At 35.7% G+C, this 25,157-nt stretch overlaps 5 protein-coding genes and 1 pseudogene across 5 annotated transcripts; 4 read left to right on the forward strand and 2 right to left on the reverse strand.

Moving 5' to 3' along the window:
- The first annotated feature begins 793 nt into the window (after positions 1-793).
- Positions 794-4,294, forward strand: LOC103874305 (serine/threonine-protein kinase/endoribonuclease IRE1b). Its single transcript, XM_009152715.3, has 6 exons — positions 794-1,262; positions 1,449-1,677; positions 1,746-3,049; positions 3,130-3,305; positions 3,384-3,630; positions 3,730-4,294. Exons 1-6 carry the CDS (start codon positions 1,129-1,131, stop codon positions 4,178-4,180), a joined length of 2,541 nt encoding a protein of 846 aa, XP_009150963.1. The 5' UTR covers positions 794-1,128; the 3' UTR covers positions 4,181-4,294.
- Positions 4,295-4,473: 179 nt separating this feature from the next.
- On the forward strand, positions 4,474-7,343 carry LOC103874306 (F-box protein At5g25290). The gene has a single exon (XM_009152716.3). The coding sequence runs from the start codon at positions 4,933-4,935 to the stop codon at positions 6,148-6,150; it is 1,218 nt and encodes a 405-aa protein (XP_009150964.1). The 5' UTR covers positions 4,474-4,932; the 3' UTR covers positions 6,151-7,343.
- A 92-nt stretch (positions 7,344-7,435) lies between these two features.
- Positions 7,436-10,952, forward strand: LOC103874307 (metal-nicotianamine transporter YSL2). Its single transcript, XM_009152717.3, has 6 exons — positions 7,436-8,269; positions 8,353-8,525; positions 8,607-8,704; positions 8,808-8,942; positions 9,040-9,347; positions 9,745-10,952. Exons 1-6 carry the CDS (start codon positions 7,924-7,926, stop codon positions 10,683-10,685), a joined length of 2,001 nt encoding a protein of 666 aa, XP_009150965.1. The 5' UTR covers positions 7,436-7,923; the 3' UTR covers positions 10,686-10,952.
- A 1,611-nt stretch (positions 10,953-12,563) lies between these two features.
- Positions 12,564-15,657, forward strand: LOC103874810 (annotated as a pseudogene).
- A 422-nt stretch (positions 15,658-16,079) lies between these two features.
- Positions 16,080-19,817, reverse strand: LOC103874308 (GTPase-activating protein GYP7). The gene is made up of 5 exons (XM_009152719.3): positions 18,521-19,817; positions 18,093-18,228; positions 17,951-18,000; positions 17,546-17,599; positions 16,080-17,453 (listed from the first exon to the last, which is right to left on the reverse strand). Exons 1-5 carry the CDS (start codon positions 18,685-18,687, stop codon positions 16,238-16,240), a joined length of 1,623 nt encoding a protein of 540 aa, XP_009150967.1. The 5' UTR covers positions 18,688-19,817; the 3' UTR covers positions 16,080-16,237.
- Positions 19,818-20,006: 189 nt separating this feature from the next.
- Positions 20,007-21,508, reverse strand: LOC103874309 (6-phosphogluconolactonase 3, chloroplastic). The gene is made up of 3 exons (XM_009152720.3): positions 21,041-21,508; positions 20,798-20,924; positions 20,007-20,717 (listed from the first exon to the last, which is right to left on the reverse strand). The coding sequence occupies exons 1-3, from the start codon at positions 21,442-21,444 to the stop codon at positions 20,262-20,264; spliced, it is 987 nt and encodes a 328-aa protein (XP_009150968.1). The 5' UTR covers positions 21,445-21,508; the 3' UTR covers positions 20,007-20,261.
- Positions 21,509-25,157: the final 3,649 nt, after the last annotated feature.

A 25,157-nucleotide genomic window follows, 5' to 3' on the forward strand; every position in this document is an offset into this window, starting at 1 on the left:
TTAACTTATTTGATATTTATCCATATTTTATCTTAAAAGAAATAGTTTTCGTAATATTGAAATTTTTAGAAATAGCAAATATTAATTTATTTGATATTTGTATATATCTATTATTTTTAATTAATTTTTTTTTGTAATATTAACATTTTTAGAAATTGAAATTGTAAAAAATGATTTGGCATATTTTTTGGTGCTTTAAAATAATACGTGGACATTCTTAAAGATTTATAATACCAACTTATATATAGTATATGTTATTTGTGAACTTTGAAAATCATGAATTTAAATATATATATATATATAAGTTTTTGTACTTTTAATTAATTATTAATTTTGTTATTAATTTGTTAATTTTCGTGAAAAATATTAAACATTATTCTAACTTAATATAATATATATATTTTTGTAAATTTACCATATGCAATATTGATTTATAATTTATTTTTGAAATAAACAATTTTTGGAAACATTAAAATTTTTAGAAATAAAAATAAAAATATGATATTTTTAATAGTATATAACCTAAACTTTGACAATTATGAATTTAAATTTAATTTATATAATTATAATTGTTTGTAAATCTTCTATTTTAAATTAATTATTTTTGTTATTTATTTGTTAATTTTCGAAAAAACTATTATACATTATATTAACTTAATATAGTATTTATATTTTGTAAATAAACAACTTTTAGAAATATTGACATTTTCGACATAATAATAAATTAAAAATCTGATTTGTCGTATCATGGGTGGTCGTTTATAGATTTAATTTTTATATAGTATAGATTTGTGGAGTTGCCACCAGCTAAAAAAAAAGATTTGTGGAGATGCCAAACTAACCCGAGAACCATAAAAGTATTAAACCGGCCGGTCAATATCTGTTACTATCCATTATTCGAGCTTGATTTGGGGGATCATCTATAGATTCTCTCTCTCTCTCTCTCTAGACCTGTCAAAACATTTTTCTATTCCGACAGCAGTTTCGCGTTATCCCTACAAAAAAAATCACTTTCTTCTCCGTTTGATAATCGGCGATAAACCCCCAACCCTCGATCCCTGCAGCTGAATCCAATTCGTTGTTTTTTCTTTTTTAATCTCAGAGAAGACATTTCATGGTTTCACAGCGATGAGAGGAGGATCCGCACTTCTCGATCTGATCGTCTTCCTCCTCGTTTCTCCATTCGCCCACAGTCTCAAGGGATCTGAACTCTCCAAATTCTCCGACAAATCCGTCTCCAATCAAATCTCCCAACCCGACCGGTTAGTCTCTCTCTGATCCGGTTTAATCGATCCGATCTCTTAACAAAAAGGTTTCAACTTTATTGAATCTAATTTTTTTTTTGCGAATGTCAAAATCTGATTTTGATTATGTGGGTTTGATACTAAGTCATTTTCCCAGTGATTCCAATATTAAAGTTGGCATCTTGATTGTGATTGTATTTATAGTTATGTGTTGGTAGCTACGGTCGATGGAGCTATCTCATTGGTGGACAAGTCTTCTCGGAAAGTTGATTGGACTTTCGACACCAACGAGCCTATCTACACATCCTACAAGGCTCCTCACTATCATGGCGGCGAACGTGCGCCTTTGCTCAGTGATGACTTCTACATGGACTGTGATAAAGATTGGAATCTTTACAAAACCTCTATAAGAGAAGGGAACCGAACTAAAGAGGTATTAATAATAACTTTTGTTAGTCTCATATGATCTTTATTAAAGAAATCATTCTTTCTCCTTTTCAGATAGTGGATGCTTCAGAGTTTATTGGAAGCTTACCTTACTCGCTGACGGATAGGATTGTTTTGGGGAAGAAGGACACGTCTGTGTTTCTACTGGACGGGAGGACTGGAGAGTTGGTTACTAGGTACAGAGTGGACGATCTGTATACTACTAACTCGGTGGTTCAGGACGGTAAAGACAAGGCTATTGTTTTGTCTAAAGAAGCTCCGGTGGTGTTGGGGCAAGAGCACCTTCCGGAGATGGTTTACCTTGAGAGGAGAGATTTTAAACTCCAGTGTGTGTCGAAGTTTGGAGATGTTTTGTGGAGTGTTTCTTACGCTGAGATGGAAGCTAAGTTGCAACATCATGAGAGCGTACAGCTCATTGGTGGTGGTGGTGGTGGGTTGTCGATGGTGAATGCTACTGTGATGCGGTTCCGTGATTATAACTTTGAGAAACTGTTTCCGAGAGTTGGTTTTCTTGATGGAGCGTTGTATCTAGCGGTTCCAGATAGAAAGCAGAATCAGTTGGCTCCTGGGAATGGGAATCCTCTGGCACTTCCGAGCAACAAAGAGGCTGAGCAAGTCCTCTCCCTTCCTCTCGCCGAGACGACAATACATCAGATCACAGATGGTGTTGATAGAAGCACTACAAAGACTGGCTTCGCTAGCAAGTTGATTGTCCTGCTTATCGGCTTTTGCGTTTCTGTTCTTTCTCTTTGTGGCCTTGTCTTTCGTCGAGTAAGGCAAAGGAGATGGAACAAGGAGCCTTCCGTATCTGAAGTGCCTATAGTGACACCTAAGAAGAAAAAGCCTAAGAAAAATGGGACTGTAAAGGCCGCTCCTCACAAGAAGAACGGAGGGAACAAAGATCTCTCGTTCGAAGAGAACGAGAAAAAACTGCGTATAAGCTTCCCTGACCTTAACAATAATGCACTGGAGGGATATAGAGTTGGCAAACTGTTTGTTTCCAACAAGGAGATTGCTAAAGGAAGCAACGGAACCGTTGTCCTTGAAGGATCCTATGAAGGCCGTCTTGTAGCGGTTAAGCGTCTTGTGCAAACGCATCACGATGTGGCTCAGAAGGAGATTTTGAATCTCATGGCTTCAGACAAGCATCCAAATATCGTCCGGTGGTATGCGGTTGACCAAGACGAGCATTTTATCTATATCTCGTTGGAACGGTGCGCTTGTAGCTTAAACGATCTCGTACATGCATCCTCTGGACTCCTTGAGAGTCCAACGGCTTCAGTCGTTGATAACGGCAAGGGAGTTGAACTATGGAAGGAGAACGGTCACCCTTCTCCTGTTTTGTTGAAGTTAATGAGGTTAGTTTAGCTTCTCAACATTTAAAATCAAAAAAAGGTTGCAGCGTTCTGATTTTTTTTTTGGTATGTTTATGTTACAGGGATATAGTAGCTGGTCTAGTTCATTTGCATGATATAGGAATCATACATAGAGATCTAAAGCCTCAAAATGTGTTGATTGTTAAGAACAACTCATCTCTGTGCGCAAAGCTCTCAGATATGGGTATTAGCAAACGTTTGCCAGCCGACACAAGTGCACTGACTAGAAACTCAACTGGTAAGAATCTTTGAAGACTTTGAATGATACAATATAACATAAACATAAATTGAATTTTTTTTTCTTAAATAATGATAGGTTCTGGAAGTTCTGGGTGGCAAGCACCTGAGCAACTCCGCAATGAGCGACAAACAAGAGCAGTTGATCTCTTCGGTTTAGGGTGTGTACTCTTTTTCTGCATGACTGCAGGCAAGCATCCTTATGGGGATAATTTTGAGAGGGATATAAACATTTTGAATGATAGAAAAGATCTTTTCTTGATTGAGAGTATCCCAGAAGCTGTTCATCTTCTCTCTGGTCTCCTGCATCCTGATCCAAATTTGAGGTGAATAAATAAATCATCTTCTCTCTCTATGGTCTCTGTTCATCTATCTCTATCTGGGGTTAGTGTATCAAGATTTACTTTTGGTTTGTGAAAATGCAGACCGAGAGCACAAGAAGTTCTGCAGCATCCATTGTTCTGGAACGCTGACATGAGACTGTCTTTTCTCCGGGATGCAAGCGACAGGGTGGAACTGGAGAACCGAGAAGAAGGGTCACAGCTCTTGGCTGCACTTGAAAGCACAGCAGCGGTGACTCTAAACGGGAGGTGGGATGAGAAGTTGGATAGTATATTCCTAGACAACATCGGGCGTTACAGGCGGTACAAGTTTGACAGCATCAGGGACTTGTTGAGGGTCATAAGGAACAAGCTGAATCATTATAGAGAGCTTCCTGGGGAGTTACAGGAACTACTTGGGAGTGTACCTGAAGGGTTTGATAGGTACTTCTCAAGCAGGTTTCCGAAGCTGTTGATTCAGGTGTATACTGTTTTATTTAATTACTGTAACAATGAAGAGTTCTTTTTCAAGTACTCTAAGACCTCTGTATTCTAGGTTTCTCTTTTTCTTCTTCTGTTGACTGACTGTATAATATAGATTTAATCTTGATAAAAAGAATAACAGAACATTTGTTACTGGCTGTCCAAAAAAAAAAGAGCATCTGTTACTGATGTATCATTGTATGTTGATGTAGCTGCACTAGATGTTTTAGCAAGTTGGTTTTTGCACCCAGATTCACAACCAATTTCAATCTAGGTGCAAAGTTGACGAGGAAGGGAGGAGTTGCTTCTTGCCTAAGCAGCCTCTTTTTTTTGAACCACCCCCAAGCAGCCTAGGAGCACCAACATTGAGGGTTTTCAAGTAATAAAAGTGTATGTGAGAGTGTCAAAATAAAAGTTGAGAAACTCTTGAAACACTTTTTTTGATTTCATTGATTTATACGATTTTCTGATTTTTAATTTAATTATTTACCTAAATTTTTGTTTTTTTAAATCGTTATTATATATATTGGTAAGATATCTATGTGTAATTTTTTTACCACTGATGCTGCTTTAAATGGCATTATAATTTATAACTAGAAATTTCTTATTTTAAAATTGATTCAAACCATTATTATGTTTAAATCTATCATAATCTACTTCTTATCTAATTTAGAACAAAATCTAGAAAATACTTGTTTACTTCAGAACTGAAATTTGTAATTAAATTTTTTTTGTTTAAAAACAGAAATAAATAAACAGGTAAAAAGAAGGAAGGATATATCGTCTTAAGTAAATCACGGGAAAAAACGTTTCCGGCAACAAACAATGGAGACTCCTAACTCCACCCGCTGGCCGGACCTCCCAGTGGACATCTTGAGATCTCTGTTCGAACGTTTGAGTTATATAGATTTCCACAGGGCTAAGATGGTATGTTCAAACTGGTACTTGTGTTCCAAGCAAACGTTAGGGCCAAAAGGCAGATCTCCATTGCTGTTGCTGTCTCCAGAAGAGGGTGGTTGTCGTCTCTACAACCCAGAGGAAGATAGGGTTTACGTGCCGAGGAGGTACTTTTCAGGGTGTCGATTCCTTGGAAACTCAGGTAAGTGGTTCCTTGTGGCGGATTCTCAATCCAATCTCTATATCGTAGATGTGTTTAGCGATGAGAAGATAGATCTTCCACGTCTAGAGCTGGTGTCGAAAGATGGTTGCGTTCATAATCTTGAGCCATTAGGAGATGGAGATTTTGAGGAGATGTTGGTTGGTAGAAACTATGGGATTCGTAAATCTGCGGAAGAACTGAGAGGTCGAGTTTGGGTAGACGACAAGACGGGAGACTACGTTGTCGTGTGTCGTTTTGACAGATGTGACTATATGCGGTTTTGCAAGAAAGGGGTTGATCGTTACAGTGAGATTCAAACACGGGTTGGTGTTAACGTGTTTTTAAAAGGCCAAGATGATATGGTACTCAATGGCTATAACCTTTACGTCTTTACTCCCCGTTGCTCCCTTCGGAACATAGATTTGTCTGGCAAAGACGGTTTTGAGGATGTCACTAAGCAACCCATGTTTACATGGTATAAGCCATTTCCAAGTGCAGAAGAAAAGGAACGAATGAGAGCATTTAAGCCCATCTCAGAAAGCTATAACATTGCTGTTACAAGATCAGGAGAGGTTTTGTTGGTCCATAATTACACTTACGAGTCTACTACTACCTTTGAAAAGCATAGGACGTTCGGCGTGTACAAGAGGCAACTTAAACATCTAGAAGACCCCGAGACCTCCTACAAGCCCTGGCTTGTTGAGGTGGATTCTCTTGGGGATGAGGCACTGTTTCTAGATTTGGGTATCACCCTGCCTGCTGACGCCACACTTGGTATCGAGCCAAACTCCATCTATTTCACCCGTGATGACCGCTTCCGTCTCATGCCACTTTCATTCCTCGACATTTGTGTCTACAACCTTGTAACAAAGAGCATCAAACGCTTCCCTACTCTCTCCTCCAAATTAAAACTAAAGGACGCTCAGTGGTTTATCCCCTCTTGATTTGTTTCTTTCTGATGCATTATGGTGTTGTTGAGACATTTCTAGGCTATGATTGGCTAGCCTTTTTTATTTTCTTCTGATAATATAGATAATCTACAACATTATGAGAGCTTAATCAAGGAGTTTGTCTAGCAATTCACTATGATTTTATACCATTATGGAAATCAACTACATCTAGTCTAGGTACGATATTTTGTATACACACTTAGCATACCTCCGTAATCATAGTACACGTAAATTTTTTGGTTAATAATACCAAATATATATATCAAAATAATTGTTTTCCTCACTTCAGTATACATACTATAGCAATAAAATTTTATATTCTACTTCAAAGTAAAATTAATCTAGAGAACTATATATGCAGCTAGTATTGATTACATTTGCACACACGATAAAAGAATATACAAGTTCTAGAAATGTGGAATGGTTTGTTTATACGTATGCTGATGCTTAAAGTAAAGTTCTTAAGATTATTCCCATAGTTTGTTAGAATATCCTTTCTGGATGATGATGATGATGATGATGATATTAGTAGTTAGTGTTAAGTTTTGTATGAAGGTAAATGTGTAAGTCATATGATTTGGTGGTAATCCGAATCTAACTACCTCCTAACAACTTTACCTTACAACTTTCAAAACAATCTAGAAAGGGTTAATTAATTTGATAGCCAAAATTGGATGGTCATTCACTTAATTTTACTTCACTCGATGGATATATCTTCTAATTTTCCCCCAAAAAAGTTGTTATGAAAGTTACTTTGGAATATTTTCAACAACTATACTTGGATGAGAATATCGATTGAAAACAATTCTTATGGGAAAAGAAACCGACAACACAAAAAAACTTCGATGGGACAAATCAGGTAGTAACTGAAGTCAAAGATGCACCCACCCACTTTCAAAAATTCAGTGCTCTTTCACCTTTGTGGGGTTTACTGTCGACACTTTCAAGGGACTCCAAATTTTTCCCTATTTAATAATAAAATTCAATACTCCCTCCGTTTTTTATTATAAGTCGTTTTGAAGCTATGCACATAGATTAAGAAAATCATTAATTTCTTATATTTTCGAAACAAAAACATCATTAATTATTTACCTAACCACAATTTAACCAATAGAAAAATAGAAGATATATTATCATTGGTCAGACAACATTAATTACTAATAAATGTTACATAAAAAACCGAAAACGACATATAATTTGGAACAAAAAAGTTTTTCTAAAACGACTTATATTAAAAAACGGAGGGAGTAAAACACATTTTGGAATTGTGTACGATCTCTTTTTTTTTTGGGCTAAGAATTGTGTACGATCTCTTCTTCCCTATTATGGTGGATACTAAATAATAAAAAAGGAAATAAATTATCTTATTACATGCAAGGTTTGGTAATCAGACCAAACAACCATATCTCCAGCTTTGTCTGTTTTACTCCGATACGCGTGTACTTTCCTCATATTAGGTTTACGACACTTTGAAATCACACCTATCTTCTTTCTGTACTGTCATAAAAAAATACAAACCCTAATTTGTACTTCCATGCAGTACACTTTCTTCCTCCTCCCTCTCTCTCTTCATTCAATTTCATTCTTCTATAAATCTCTTTACCAATTCAACGTTCGTTAAAATGTGATTCTCTCTTCTTCTTCTTCTTCTTGGATCTTACGTGAAAAATCGTCTCTTGGAAATTGGAATCATATTCCTCTCCGGATCTTGAAATTCACCTACCGTGCGCCACAAGCAAACCAATCAATTTGGAGTTTTCTTGACCGATGGAAAACGAGAGGAGTGTTGAGAGAGAACACAACCAATGTTACGAAGACGACGAGTCTACAGATTCGAGGAAACCACCTCCGTGGAGGAAACAGATCACGGTTCGTTCCATCGTCGCGAGTGTATTCATCGGCATCGTGTACAGTGTCATCTGTCTGAAGCTAAACCTAACGACAGGACTCGTACCGAATCTCAACATCTCATCGGCTCTTCTAGCCTTCGTCTTCCTCAAATCATGGACCAAAATCCTCCAGAAAGCAGGAATCGTCACCACACCTTTCACACGCCAAGAGAACACCATTGCTCAGACTTGTGCTGTTGCTTGTTACAGCATCGCTCTTGCAGGTTCTTTTCATTACCAAAAGTAAAAATAATGATTCAGTGATATGAATGCATAAACTTGACCTCGATCAAGTTTCATTGTGTAGGTGGATTTGCGTCGTACTTGTTGGGTTTAAATAGAAGAACATACGAGCTAACGGGAGTGAACACACAAGGAAACAATCCTCGTGGCATCAAGGAACCTGGCGTTGGATGGATGACGTCATTTCTATTTGTTACTAGCTTCATTGGACTAGTTGTATTGGTACCTCTTCGAAAGGTAATTAGTGATTTTCTTAGGAGTTATGTCGATTTAAAGGCGAGAGTTCTGATTATGAAATGATGTGTAAATTAAAAACAGGTGATGATCATAGACTATAAGCTCACGTATCCTAGTGGAACAGCAACTGCTGTTCTTATCAATGGGTTTCACACTAGCAAAGGAGACAAGACAGCCAAGTATGTGTTATATACATGTTCTTGAATCTTGTTTTTAAAATTATTTCACACTTTGAATTATTGGTTATTTATTGATGATTCTTTGTGTTTTTTTTTCTGACAGGAAACAGATTCGTGGCTTTATAAAATCGTTTTGCTTGAGTTTCTTTTGGGCCTTCTTTGGATGGTTTTACTCAGGTGGTGACTCATGCGGCTTCTCTCAGTTCCCTACATTTGGATTACAAGCTTGGAAAAAATCGTGAGTTTTGCTCTGTTTTTCCTCTGTTTCCTCTCTTTTTGTTGCCATATCATCAACATGTTTATTAAAATGTTTTATCTCGTTGTGGGGGATACAGTTTTTTTTTCGACTTTAGTATGACATACGTTGGAGCTGGGATGATCTGTTCACATTTGGTGAATCTATCGTTGCTCTTTGGCGCAATCCTCTCGTGGGGAATAATGTGGCCACTGATAGCAAACCTCAAAGGAGAATGGTTCCCCGCTACTTTGCCAGAGAGCAGCATGAAGAGCTTAAACGGTTACAAGGTTTTTATATGCATTGCGTTGATCTTAGGAGATGGGCTTTATAACTTCCTCAAAATACTCATTTTCACCGCAAGAAACTTTCACTCTAGACTCTCCAAAACCAACACCATCAACACATGTAAGTTATCAAGATACTGTTTGATGCAATCTTTTTAAACCGGACCGGAAGCTAGATCATTATCTAGATCCCGGTTTAATATGGTTCAACTGGATCAAAACTAGTTCACTATATATATATATATATATATATTAGTCTATAATATATAAATTTAAAAGTAACAATAGTAAGTATGATTCATAATTAGAATATGAATAAATAACAAATATAAAAACATTAAAATTATCAACTACTTTTTTTTGTTCATCAGAAATTTTAATAGTTATAATAGTTTTTTATCCGGTTCAATAACTTTAAGATCCAATTTAACAACGTTTCCGGTTTATGGTAGAACCTGGTCTAACCATCGGTCGGTCTGGTTTGATGTGAAAATATATATTAACCGATTGATTTTCAGTGGCAGAAGTTCCAGGAGATGGCACAAAGGAATCAGAAAGCCTGAAACGAGAGAACGAGGTGTTTGTTCGAGAGAGCATTCCTTTATGGATGGCTTTTGTTGGATACTTATTCTTCTCTCTCGTCTCCATCGTTGCGATCCCTCTAATGTTCCCTCAGCTCAAATGGTACTTCGTCCTCGTAGCTTACCTCCTCGCGCCGTCTCTCAGCTTCTGTAACGCATACGGAGCTGGTTTAACCGACATGAACATGGCCTACAACTACGGTAAAGCGGCTCTCTTCGTGATGGCGGCATTGGCTGGCGAAAACGATGGTGTGGTGGCGGGAATGGTCGCTTGTGGACTCATCAAATCGATAGTCTCCGTGTCTGCCGACTTGATGCACGATTTCAAAACGGGACATCTAACTTTAACCTCGCCGCGCTCTATGCTTGTGGCGCAAGCCATCGGGACAGCGATAGGCTGCGTGGTTGCGCCGCTCACTTTCTTCCTCTTCTACAAGGCCTTTGATGTTGGGAACCCTGACGGTGAGTACAAGGCTCCTTACGCGATAATCTACAGAAACATGGCTATTATCGGTGTTCAAGGTCTCTCGGCTCTCCCTCATAATTGTCTCGAGCTTTGCTACGGGTTCTTTGCGTTTGCGGTTGCTGCTAACTTGGCGAGAGACTTTTTGCCGGAGAAGGTAGGGAAGTGGATACCACTTCCCATGGCGATGGCTGTGCCGTTCTTGGTTGGTGGCTCGTTTGCTATTGATATGTGTATTGGGAGCTTTGTGGTGTTTGTTTGGCAGAAGGTGAACCGTAAGAAGGCAGAGTTTATGGTTCCAGCAGTTGCTTCAGGTTTGATATGTGGAGATGGTCTCTGGATTCTGCCTTCTTCTCTGTTGGCTCTGGCTAAGATTCGTCCGCCTATATGTATGAACTTCACACCAGCTCACTAGGCTCCAAGGAGAGGCCTTATCCAGACAGAACCCAAACTCATTGCTGAAGAAATGTATAATAGCCGCGGTTAGGTTAGGAGTAGTCAGTTAAAGAGTAAGTAAACCACATATACATGTCTTACGTCCTATTGATTTTGAATAAGAATGAAGAGAAAAAGTTTGGTTATCGTTAAAGATGGGCCTAACACAAAGTCCAAAATCAGTCCCAGCTTATATTTTTTTTTTTGTGTGCACCAACTTCATTAGCAAATCAACTCAAGTTTGATACATAAGCGTTTAAAGCATGCTTGGCTATAAGATCAACAGAAGAAACAGAGTTCCTAGAAACCAATGAAAAGAGACCGAGGTAAAGGCTCCCGCCTTATCCAGACAGAACCCAAACTCATTGGCCCGAAAAGATTCCATGCAAGTCTGAGATGTCTGAACCCTCAACTATTGCGGTCACCAATAACTTCAAGTCCGATTCAAAGAAGATTTGTTTGTAATCCAGTAAAATTGCTTGCTCCATTGCTGAACGTAAGGCTAGACCCTCCGCCACGAGGGGTAATTTCACATACGTGAAAATCAAAGATGTTGACCTGTTGACAGGGGCGTCCCTTGGCACAGCCAACTGAAGCATTGGCCTAGGGCCCCCATTTTTTAAGACCTCCATTTTTAAAAGTTTTATTATAATTTTTATAAATAATTTTGGATTTTACTGTTTTGTAAAGTAAAAAAAATATACCAATGTCAAAATGAATTAAATTCAGTCCATTACTAAATGTCAGTGAAAAAACAAAAATAATATTAATAAGGAAACATTAAAAATAAAATGAATCCACAATTAGATAGGCCCCCAATTTATTTTTTGTTTATGGCCTCCATAACTCTAGGGACGCCCCTGCCTGTTGAGTTCATCTCTAGGTCTTGAAAACTTCCATGCTGCTCCTGCAGTTAAATTTTCCTTTTTTCCATGCAGCATGAGATTGACAAATTGTCTCAAACCGGCGCTCCACACCTGCATTTTTCCTTGTGATCGTCAGTTCAGGTTTCAGGGGCTGCGCTGCACTCCATTTTTCCTTGTTCTGGTGATCCATACGTCCAGATTACCTATGTTTACTGTTCTACAAGAAAATTTAAGGACAAAACTTAGGTTCACCCCTAGGGTGAACCTTTAAATTCACCTCACCATTTATAACCAATTAAATTTCCACTTAGATTATTAATTAAAAACATTAAAATAAACAAAAAATAGTTACAAAAAATAAAAAATGTTAATTTTAACGACGCTAACGCTTCCAGCGAATCTCTAAACCCTAAATTTTAAATTCTAAACCCTATACCCTAAATTCTAAACCCAAATCCAAACCCCTAAACCCAAACTTTATACCCTAAACCCTAATCCTAGACCTTAAACCAAACTCTATACCCTAAACCCTAATTCTAGACTCTAAACCCAAATTATATACCTTAAACCCAAAAATAGACTATAAACCTAAACCCTATACCCTAAACCCAAGTCTTAGACCCTAAACCTAAACCGTAAACCTTAACCCAAACCCTATAGCATCTAAGTTTGGGGTTTGGGTTTAGAGTTTACCGGTTGGATTTTAGGTCTAAGATTTGGATTTAGGGTATAGGTTTTGGGTTTAGGATTTACCGTTTGGGTTTAGGATTTACCGTTTGGACTTATGGTTAAAGTTTTGGGTTTAGGGTATATAATTTGGGTTTAAGGTTTACGGTTTGGGTTTAGGGTTTATGACTTGGGTTTAGGGTATAGAGTTTAGGTTTATAGTCTAGTTTTTGGGTTTAGGGTATAGAGTTTGGGTTTAGGGTATAGAGTTTAGATTTAGGGTCTAGGATTAGGGTTTAGGGTATAGAGTTTGGATTTAGGGGTCTAGGATTAGGGTTTAGGGTATAGGGTTTGGGTTTAGGGTTTAGGGGTTTGGATTTGAGTTTAGAATTTAGGGTATAGGGTTTAGAATTTAAAATTTAGGGTTTAGGGATTCGCTGGAAGCGTTAGCGTCGTTAAAATTAGCATTTTTATTTTTTACAGCTATTTTTTGTTTATTTTAATGTTTTTTAATTAATAATCTAAGTGGAAATTTGATTGGTTATAAATGGTGGGGTGAATTTAAAGATTCACCCTAGGGGGTGAACCTAAGTTCTGTCCAAAATTTAACATGATCCATAAATTAATTTTATTAAATTTAATGATGGGTGATGACACAATTATATGGGTATGTATCATCCTAGATCAAGACTGTGTTCCTTAGTCGAGCAGCACCACATTTAGTCAGTGGAGGAGAAAAAAGCAAGATGCAGAAATGTAACAACTAGACATCCTTAACATGAGTGACAGTAATCTAACAATACTAAAAGTTCTATATACTCAATAGCTAAGTGTCCAAAAAATATAATCAGAAAACTAATACTATATATTCTCTTTCCCTTTCCTCTCTCTCACTTTCTTCGCAACCAAATCATGACTCTCCGTTACACATGTCCAGTACCTTTCTCCATTATTGTCCTCTACAATTAAAGAACATAAAGTATTGAACCCTCTTCAACTTCTCCCCTCTTCATAACCTAACTACATAAACCAAAATCAACCATGAAATTGATTCTTCACATTGGTTTCATTGGATCACATCTCCCAATTTTTATAAAAAAATTGTTATCAATAAAAAATATTAAAAACATCCAAACAACTTTGATCAAAACAAAAAAATTATATAAATATAAGCAAAAACAAATCAAAACAAAAGCAAAATAAAAGAAAAAAATAGTATTTTTAGAAGAAAATATCGTGGATTTGAAAGTTATGAAAGTTTCAGTTATTAGTTGATTATCAAAATTAGATTATGACAGTGAATGACTAGAAACCTCCTAATTTTATATTAGGGAAAAAATAAATCTCCTAGTTTTTAGATTATCTACAAAAAGATCACTATTTTACATTTTGAAGAAGATAAGCAAGTATGGTCCTTTACTTTTCTCAGCCATATATATATATATGTAAATGTCTTACAGTTTTGTAATATATTTGGTTTATGTAACAAATGATATCTCTTTTATTGCAGTGGCATGGAGGATTACAAGAAAATTGAATGTATACAGTTTTGGAGTACTTATTCTGACGGAACTAATAACAGGACACAAAGCTGTAGACAAAAAACGATGTGAAACTTGTCACCAGAGAGCAATTTGGTTCATGAACCTTGTTGATGAAGCCTCATTCGCAAAGGTGATTGATCAGACTGTCGAGGCATGTCTTATTTACGATGTGGTGATTAGAAAGAGGAGTTCTGATATCCAAACATAATCGACTGAACTACAAACTCAACAATCTAGTGTTAGAGAGCTGGTTATAGCTCCTAAGATAGTGATAGCTCAGGGAAGCTACTGTTGACTTCAGTGATAGTAATATCATTGGTTGAGGTGGAACTTACAGTTGTGTATAGAGACACTTTGTCTTTGTCTGATGGAACAAACATTGCAGTCAATAGAATGGAAAAGAACTGGTGACTTGATTGGTATCGAAACCTTCAAATATGAAGTCAGTGTGCTAACTAAAGTCCATCATCGCAATCTAGTAGTTCTCCTAGGGTACTGTATCGAAGGAGAAGAGAAATTACTGGTTTATCAGTTTATGCATGAACGCCCATTGAACAAACACCTCTATCACTTGTTTATCAATCAAAAGTCATGAAATGTGTGCGAATCACATTAAACAACCAACCAAACAATGACTAGTGGTAGTAAGCGGACCTTTTCAAGTTTTGTTGAGATTCTTGTAATGGTAAGTCCAACGAATCCCTCATTTTTATATTTTTATCATTTAAATACGTTAAAACTTTTGAATTTTTTAATCGGTCCACATCTCCTCAATATCAAAAGGTTATATACGTTATCAGGTACTATCACGTCAAGTACTATTTTATTTAGTTTATAAAGATATTTATGTTTCTCAAAATCCAATCATAGGAATAAACCATATAAAAGATCAATTTTGGGTAAGGGTTGAAGCTGAATACCAAAAGTCTGAGATTTTCAGCTATCAACTAAGACCAAGAAGATCTTTACAAACTCGAATGACTACAATTCTTTCAGCTGTTTCCAAGCTGAGAGGATGCGTTAACCAAATTGAAAATAAGAATCCTAGCTGTGTTTCTGAACAAGACATTGTGAATATATATGATTTTCTATTTAGTATGTTTTATAAATTTATTATACATATTAATTTATTTAATCTTTTCTCATTATTTAATTAGTTGAACCAAGCAAAGATGTTATTAGTCCAATATGTCAAATATAAGAGAACTTTAAATTCGACCTCTGGTCTATGCTCAAAGGCATGGAAAAATTTACAAATAACAACGGTAATGCACCTGGTGCATTCCAAGAAGAAGGTCGTAATATTACATAATCTCCATCGTTTTCAGTTGATCCCGAGTCATCACCATCCCCTGGTATGAATTCATTTGATCTAAATATAAATTCTGAAGAAGATACTTCTAATTTATCTTCAAGACCTATGAGTTTGAAGAAAGCTAAGAGAAAATAAAATCTGAAAAACAATTTAAACAGTGATGGAACAAAATCGTAAACTTTTCAAAGCTATAACTAAAAGGCAATTCGGAACGAAATAAAATTGAAAGACAAAAGGTCGAGGTAGCAAAAATGAAAGAAGAGAATAAAATATTATTCGCAGATTTGAATTATATAACTGATCATGCGTCTCGTGCGTATATCAAAAGTAAAAAAGAAAACTAAAAAAAAGCAAGCTCAAACAAGTCAATCTAAAGAGCAAGGAGAAGGTGTCCAATACCAATATCATGGATTACAATATTGAACATCACAATATCAAGAAGATCAAGCTGAAGGAGAACAAGTTCAAGATGAAAATTAAATGTCACCAAACCATCAAGAAGATTATACCCAGTGTTATAATTATCTTGATGGAGCTGATAATAATTTTCCGGATTATTAGATTATTATGTTAGCTTTTCTGATGGTTTCCAAAGTTTTTTTTGTTGCAAATTTATTTTCTTGTATGCTACACAACGTGAGGAACAGCCTAGTGTATCCTCCTCCTCCTCGGTACACTCTTACTTCGCTACCTCAGAAACCAACGGAGACTAACTTCACCTAGATCATACAAGTGAGTCCCCTTAGATGTCTCAGGTAACCTATGATAATGTGTAATGCTTGGCACCATGGTTTTTTAAAACGAAAGCAATAAATATGATATTGCTTTTGGAATAAGGTGCGCTTAGAGAAATTCATTAGACAGCTTTGTTTATATGTGGTCTCTCTAGTTCTTTTAGTTGTCGAGCTTGTTTATTCATGATTATTAATACGAAAATCTCCAAACCATTTATACATTTTATACTCTCTTTATTGCCGACCAACTATGTAATCCACAATTATTATATCACCGGAGAAAGATTCTCTTCCCCCGGCACAAGACTTGTTTGTTACACATACAAAATTCAAAATGGAGATACAGCAAGCCACCATCTATCAACAAACTCAGGTAGAGAAACAAACATCACCACACAAAAAAAAAATCACATGCCTATTTTTGATTCTGACCTTATGTGATCATATTGTTCAATCTTACTGCGGAGGGTAATAATAAGGTCACGTGCATCGTCCAAGAGCTTCCACACGTCTAGCTTCCCAACCATACTATGACACTCCCCCAATATCTCCTCCACGCTATTGTACTTCTCGATGATAACTTTCCTCCTCTGCAACACCGAAGCTGCTATCACATATAGCAACAGATCATCCGTAGGAGGAGCCTGCTGCTTTATTCTACTGCTCCAAGAAGCCTTCCCAACCCCAGCTCTCACCGCAGCTTGCTCCGCCCACATCACTTCCCAGAGAAACAGCGTCTGCTCCAGCGTCAGCTCTCTCCTAAACATTACGAGCACCATTCTGTAGACAAAGAAACAATCCTCCGCCTTGACTTTCTCAAGGTGCTTGTAGAGCTTCGAGTCTTTGGACTCGATGATCTTCGAGACTATGCCGAGCTGCCTCGTGATCCCAACTTCGTCGACCCTGAAGTTCTGACGAGCCTTTTTCATGAACCCTACGAAACACCAGAAGGCCTCGTGGTCTTCGGGGATGACTGTGAGTATTGGGGAGAGAAGGTCGCTCATCCCTTGGCAGTAGCCTATCTCGGGGTCGTGCAAGGCGTAGGCTTCGAGGATGGCCACGAGGCGCGCGGCGTGAAAGATCTTCCATGGCTCTAAGTGAGTGTAGTCTTTTAGACTAACCGCTGCAGCAGCGCGTCGCGCTTTGGCTTCGGATACTAAGGCTTGGAATGGGGAGTATGGGAACCATTCTGTGTCGGCGCGGACTGCGTCTAGGCGGATTATACGCTGCCAGGTAACAAAATCCTCTTTGGTGCGGGAGATATTGTATATGCTTGATGGAGAAGTACTATTGTCATCTCTCCCTTGAGTAGAAGGAAAGGCATGAACAGAGTTGTTGTCGTCTAAAGAATCTGAGTCTGAAGACTCAGAGTTCACGTGTGTTGAGCCACTGTAGTTGTTGTCAAGAGTACATGAGACGTCGTCACTCATGTACCCAATATCTTCTGTGTTTTCTTTGTCGCTAGAGAGTGACTCATCAGAACAGGAACTGTCAGTGTCTTGCGGAAAAGACCAACCATTATGCTTGTCTGGAGGAGGTTTATTGATCTTGTTTAACTTGAACTCGCAGCTGTCTTGTCTTTGAAGCCTTTTGCATTTCCTGCGTAGTCTCTCATACGCTTTTCTGCATTTACAAGATTAAGTAAAAATGAAGCCGCATATGATTAAGAAAATAATAAAAAGGATTCTCAAGCTGAGATTCGTGTGTGTTCTCACCTTCTCTGAGTTCTTCTAGCACCTCTCTCTTCTTTGGAGCTATTTAAATCACACCTGTTTGTAGAGAAGAAAGTAAACAGAGGTTAGTGATTCAAAGCATGAACACTATGGTTTTATCCGGCCCTGAGATTTTTGGGACCGTAGACGATTTCGTAAAGATTTCAATAATTCTTTTATACAAATTTGGAGACTATGTCTATATAATTTTCTTCAAAAACTTTTAGGGACTATAGGCAAATGTTTAATTCGGTTTTGCCTAGGACCGGCTCCTGTGTGTAAGTTTGTGTGACATAAGTGTGACAATGTCCTTGATACCAACACACCACAAGAAACAAGGTCAAGATTTTCATTATAACAAACAACTGCCATAAGTACATGGTTGTATACTTGTATGTGTGTACTTACACTCCAAGAAGGAAGGGCCACACCTCTGAACGGATGCTAGGATCAATACCCTATAAAGAAAACATAAGAAAAATGAATATTCCAAAAACATTTGTAAAATACTATCATCAAACTTCACAAAGGCTATGAAGATTAGACTCACTCTACTCCTGACTTTCTTCAACAAACCAACTCCTCTGTTCCGAAGTCTACCATCAGGGGTGAAGAAGCTTTTCCACCGTTGAAGCGTGAGGGGCTTTTTCCGTTTAAACCGTGACCACGGTGATTTTACTCGATTCCTGTATAGAAAATTGAAATGTGAAAATCCTTGTAAATTTCTGATCAACCAAGTTAGGCTCTGATAACAAAACAAGTTCAAGTTTGGTCCATTAGGACAGCAAAAACAAAAAAAAAAAACAAAACGAAAGCCAATCACTTTAAAGTAAATAAAAGACAAGCCTTGTAATAAAAAGCAATGTACTAGATTTTTGAACAAGAACTCATCTAACAAGCAATCGACAGCAAACGGAAACGCGGATCAAAGAGACTGACATTGATAGAGAGAGAGAGAGAGTGATCAAAAAGACTCACGGATTGGAGGAGGAAGAAGAAGATTTTGCGGGAGATGAAGAAGTGACAAGGACAAGAGCAGAACGCAAGTGAGTCCATGGAGAAGATGAAGACGAGGGAGAAGAGAATAATGGCGACGAAGGATTTGGAAAAGAAGACCGCGTTTGAATCCGTCGAAGAGCTTTCATCGAACCTAAGCTTTAGAACTAGCTCTTCCGCTTCTCTCTCTCTCTCTAGAAAGTTGAGATCTTTATATTTATCTCTCTCCGTCTAAGTCAATTCAGAGTAAAGAAGAAGGAGTCTTCATGCCTCCTATTTATCTGCCTTCGTAAAGTTCAATATAGTTGAGATGTGACCCACCACGTACAGAAAATAACTGACATTTTTACATATTACTTTCTTTTCTTATTTATTAAGTCATTCATCTTTTTCTTTCTACCAACACACATTGACTAAGTTCAAATTTTTTTTATGTTCTAGATGATGTTGAAGCCTATAATAGTGTGATGTTTTTATTATCATCTGACTCTCATAATGATTTTTTAGATTTTTTTCTTTTTCTTTTATGACCAAATTCATTGTAAATAATACATTGTTTGATCTTACCCATATATCTTTCCAACTATAGTCTAAGTCTTTTCCTTGCCATTAATTCCTCATTCAGATTCCATTGTTTAAATTTAGAAAAAATAATTTAATAAATATAATAAATGATATGAAATTCTAGTAGTCAACTAAATATACAATTTATAATACTTGTCCATCTTTCCTTAAATATGTTGTAATTATCGATGATGTTCATTATTCTTTCCGTTTTATTTTAATTGTCGTTGAATAATTTTAATTTCTTTTATCATAAGTCTCGTGTTATATTTTCAATGCGTATGTTTTCTAGTTTTCCACTTTTATCTCTATTTTTAGTTTATTAACTAATTAATAAAGTCAAATAAAACACTTTATTAATTAGGAATATAGAAAATTTAAAGATTTTCTTAATATACGTGAATAAACCTTAAACGATACCCCCTCCGTTTTGTTTTGTAAATCGTTTTAGAAATTTTGTTTTGGGTCAAAATAATTTTAAACAATTTATGATAACTATTGGTTTTATCTACTCTCAAATTTAAAGCATTTTCTAGAGTTAATAGTTTTAAGGTAAATATTAAATTAACGAAGAAGAATAATAATATATACATTATCTTAACTGTCTTAAATCGTGTGAAATCCACTAAAACGACTTGTAAAACAAAATAGAGGGAATAAATAAAATGAAAAGAGTAATAAATTTTTGGCCGACAAAAAAATTATGATAAATAAATATATAATTAAATATTTAAATGATTTTTAGTTTATGTTAAAAAAAAAACTATTTTCTATCCTTCTTTTCTATTTTCATCACCATTTCTTTTGTTTTTACTATCAGATCTCGGCTTTACACAAACTACCATCAAATTTTATGTATTTATCTTCCATCTCAGACTACTCATTGTGTATCACACACTACATCTCAGTCAATAGTGTTTGAGAATAACATGGTTTCCAAACATTTTTATTAGATTACAGACGATCAAATGGTAGCAGAATCCAAACAAGTCCAGATTAGATTTGCATTCAACCCCTCTCATCATCCTCCGCATTTATTACAACAGCCTCTCCCACAACATATGGAGAGAACCGGCGAGTTAACCACTCGACTAAACAACCCAAAAGGCAAACCAAACCAAACCAGAGTAGTCCATTCACTTTGACAAGTTAAAAAGGTTTAGAGCTTGGAAGAAGCTGGTTTATCAAGGAACCAAACAAGCTCCTCTTCAGCAGACACAAAACCCGCAGGTACACTCCCAGTCTTGTTCAGAGCCATCTGCACAGGCTCGGCTTTCCCAGAACCGCAGACCACTAGAGCCACATGCGCAGAGGAGTTGATAACCGGGAACGTGAATGTGATTCTCTCAGATGGAGGCTTTGGAGAGTCGGTGATGGAAGTCACCCACTTCTTGCTCTCGCTGCAGAGACCATGTCCCGGGAATAGCGACGCCACGTGGCCGTCAGGGCCCATACCGAGAAGCATGAGGTCGAACTTGGGGAAGCCGGTTGAGTCAGATACGCGGAGGACGTTGGTTTTGACCAAGTGTTTGAGGCATGTCTCGTAGTCATCGGCTGCTGCCTCCGCGGAGAGGGAGTCGTTGATTGCGTATACGTTGCCAGGAGGGATTGGAACCTGGTGAGAAAAGTGAAGTAAGTGTTTAGCTGACTCCTACTTGATCATGTGAGAGGAAGAGTGGAATGTTTGAGTAGTACCTTGGAGAGGAAATTATCATAAGCAAGTTTGTAGTTGCTGTCTTCGTGATGCTTGGGGACAACCCTCTCGTCCACCCAGAAGAAGTGCCACCTTGACCAATCGATTGAATCAACCTCTACTAACTTCCTGAAATGCCCTTCCCATCACAAGTAAGCATTACTAGGTAAGTAAGTCTAATGCTAAAGCTATGTTCTTGATTAGCCATAATATCTGAAAGCTCGTGGCTTTGAATCGAAACATACCGGAGGGATTTGATTAAGGAGCCGCCAGAGACAACGACAGTGAAAGCGCCTCTCTCCTTGCAAAACTTGTCGGAGAGATCCGCTGTGTATTTGGCCAAATCAATCGCGAGATTCTCCTCTGTGTCGAAGATCTCCACTCTCTTCTTATTCTCCTCTTTCCCCGTTTGCGACGCCGTGGTAGCCATGCTCCTGACCTCCGACAGCTTTCTCCGACTGTCACCTACTCTCCTGATAGATCTACTTCCGATCGACGAAACCGATAACGACGAGAAACGAGACGGAGTAGAAGGGGGAGAACAAGTCAGATTCTTAGGGAAGAAAGGTGAGAGAGAATCTGAGCGAGATGGGAAGTTGGTGGGGGAAGAGAAGAGAATCGAGCGAAGGAAAGAAGAAGAAGAAGCCATGGAGACAAAAAAGTGTGAGCTTTTTTATAGGTAAACTGAGTAACTTTGACTTTGTGGACAAGTGGATTAATAGCCCGACCAAACACATATGCTTAGAGTTGTGTCTTCTCAAACTTGACCGAACTGGTTCGGTTAGATAGATAAACCGTGTAAAAACTACAACCCATTTTACTGATACTTTTAATTTGGTGGATAGACCAGCTTAGGTTTCAGTCTAGACCACCTTAATAAAACTATACGAAATCTGATATATATATATATATATATATATATATTATATATATATATATACTAGATTAAGATCCGTGTCTTGCACGGAATGAACATCGTATATATAAATTATTTTACGTATTATATGTTCTTTTATATATTATAAAATAATATATATATATTGGATGATAAAAAAGTCAGTAACTATTGCGTATAAAATTAACTTGGTGTGAATACGTAAATAAATTTTATTAATCCAAACGATCATTTTTTTATTTTCTATTTTATATAATTAAATTTACATAATATATACATAGATAAATAGTATATTTTTAATATTAATATATTTTTAAATGATGCGTTCTACTTATTTGTATCTTTTTATAACAAAAAATTCAAATTGCTGATGACAAATTTTCATTCTGCAATGTTTTTGAAAGTTTTTGTAATTTATATTTTTTTTATAAACATTCAATACAAATTTTAAATTTTAAATATTAAGTTGTCAGAATTTTTTCAAAGATTTTTTTCAAAAAAATTTGTTCAAACCAAATTTCAAAATTAAAATATTTATGTATTTTCTATGGTATATAGTTTAATTAAAAGATGTTAATATATATGAGACTTTCTACTTACATGATTTTGTAATAATTTGTATCTTGTCATAAAAAAAATTAAATCATGGAACATAGAAATTTCAATGTGAGACTTTTAAAAAAGTTCAAAATATAGCATATACGAAAAAAATCTAATTTTTTATTATATGATTAATATTATTGTTTAATTTATTTTAATAACTTAAAGTTAAACAAAAATGATAGATAATACACTAATTTGTATCAAGTCTTTATTTTTCAAAATCATTAATTGTCATATATACTTTAGCCATATTAGAAAATTCCATAATTTTTATTTAAGGAAAGAATTGAGACATTAATAATTAATTTATGGTTAGTTTAATAAAAAAACATATTATATATTTATATGGACCAACCTACTTCTCTAAAGATTCTAAGAATCATTGTGGTGATGACACGTGACTACCTCAAATGCTGTAATGCTTTTTTTTTAATATATAGGATATATATATATATACATATATATATAACTATCTGCTCTATTAAACATTTAAAATAGAACTACAATATAAAATTAACATTTAAAAAAATTAAAATAGAACTACAGTAGCAAAATGCGTCCCATAGTGATAATACAAAGATGAAAAATAATATATTTTTTAGATCAAACTTTACTTTTTATAAAATTCTTACTCTCCAATGTCTCCATGAATGGAAAAAGTGTACGTACATGAAAACAAAATCATCTATGCCAAACAAACATCTATTACAAGAAAGAAAATACAACATAAAAAGATAGGGGCATACAAAACGTTTAAACAACTAATAATGTCAAGAAGTCCTCTAATCTCAGCGACTAGAGCTGTTCAATATGGTAAAACGAACCGTACCGAACCGAACCGAACTAAAATAGACAATATGGTTCGATTCGGTACGGTTCGGTTTTACCATATCTTTTATTGCTATCAATCCCTGCTTTTAAAGGATAAAACCCATAAACTAAGGGAAATTAGTCCAAATAATAAAAAGAAAACATAAATTCATTAACTATCCAAAATCACCTCCTCTCTCATATTTTTACTTCCTATCTCTCTTACCTCTCTCTCTCTCTAAATCTAATTTATTTATTTTTGGTTATTTGGCAAATAAACTCGTAAACTAACTACAATAAAATAATTCTGGTAGCAATATTAATAACAATAAAAAGATGTAGTTTTATTGTATACCAAATGAGAAATCAATCTAAACCGAGATTAAACCAATTTATTACAATTACTTTATTAGACAATTCTTAATATATTTCACTATTTTTTTATTTTCAAATACAGAAAATCTATAATAAAAACAAATAAAGTATACTCTATTGTATTTTTCTATAATAATATATTCTAAATGTAGAGTAAAATATAATAGATGAATAAGTAGTAATTTCTAATTTTTAATCTATAATTGAGGAATCCTATTTTAAATAATGTATTAGAATAAATTTTATTTATATTATATATTTATTATGTTTTTGAGAAAATAGAGAGATGGTCTTAGAACAAATACAAGAGAAATACAAATAAAGTTCAAATATGCCATAAATTGCATAACAAAAGTTTTTCTTTTTTGGACAAAGAAGTAGTTATTTTCTTCTATATATATATTTTTTTTTGAAAAGTAGAAACTTGTAATATTATTTTCCATTTATGGAATGTATATGCGCTGAAATTCAAAGTTTCTTATTTAGATTTATCGTTGTCTCGGATGAGTTCGGTAGACCTGAAAGATCAGGCCTAGGAATCATCATCACGAATGAACGTGCTTGTATATATATGTGCTGAGGGGACTTTAGTCCCTTACATCATTCACTTTCGTGATTCATTGGATGTAACGATAGTGGGAGAAAATAAAACTTTCATAGCGTTCACTTATTACATTCTTTTGAAAATAACTTTTGGAGTAGAATTTTCCTATATGCATTCTTTATAACTAAATAACTAAAATTGACACAATAAGAAAAAATTGTAAAGTATATGAAACAATGTTATCAAATTGCTTTAGTGTGCTTATTTTACTAATTTTTTTAATTCTTTCATTTACATTTTTGAATTTGTAAATGAAAATGAAGACGGGAATGTTTCTAACAAGGATCTAGGCTCAACAATGTTAAAAACTTTTTTTTCAGTGAGTAAAAAAGAGTTACACAGAGTTCCCATCTTTGATGAATTGAATGTTAACTCAACAATTCCTGTCTGATGAATTGAATGTTGAGTATGCACTATTTCAACACGCTTATTATTGAAGGAACACCACATGACATTCAAATCTTCATTGACAACTCCCAAATAGTCTCTTTATTCACCGAGCTTCTTAGTTCTAACATGGAAGTCAACAAGTCATTGGTAATTAAAATCCTCATTGACAGCTGCCAAATTGTTTCTCTATTCATCAAACTTCTTAGTTCTAACATGGATGACAAAAAGTCATTGGTACATCATTTTAGATCCCTAATCTTTTGGCTTTATAATATCAAATAATCTTATGTTTTTGTAAGATTATGTTTTTCCTTCATTAAAGGTTGTTCACGTGTTAAAAATATTTTTTTCAATATAGTACTAGAATGTTGGGACGAATGATTATGGATCGATGAAGACAATGAAAGGACAATGAAAACAAAAGTATCGCGTCTGGATTCTCCAACAATATGAAATGTAAAATTGCAGTGGACGCTAATAAGAAAAGTAAAAGATGTAGAATAGCATGCATTCTTCTTCCTTTGACACTGATTGTGGTGCGCTATCAAGAGTTGGGTGGCTCAGAGTAGTACTAGATGAAACTCAGACAATTAAGAATTATAGAACACTAGTGGCAAGAGCATGTTGCACTCTTCGAGTCAAAAGAAGGTGGTGTTTGTCTAGTACGTGAGGTTCCTTAGATATA

This window comes from Brassica rapa, chromosome A06, assembly GCF_000309985.2.
Source record: "Brassica rapa cultivar Chiifu-401-42 chromosome A06, CAAS_Brap_v3.01, whole genome shotgun sequence".
NCBI classification, from domain to species: domain Eukaryota; kingdom Viridiplantae; phylum Streptophyta; class Magnoliopsida; order Brassicales; family Brassicaceae; genus Brassica; species Brassica rapa.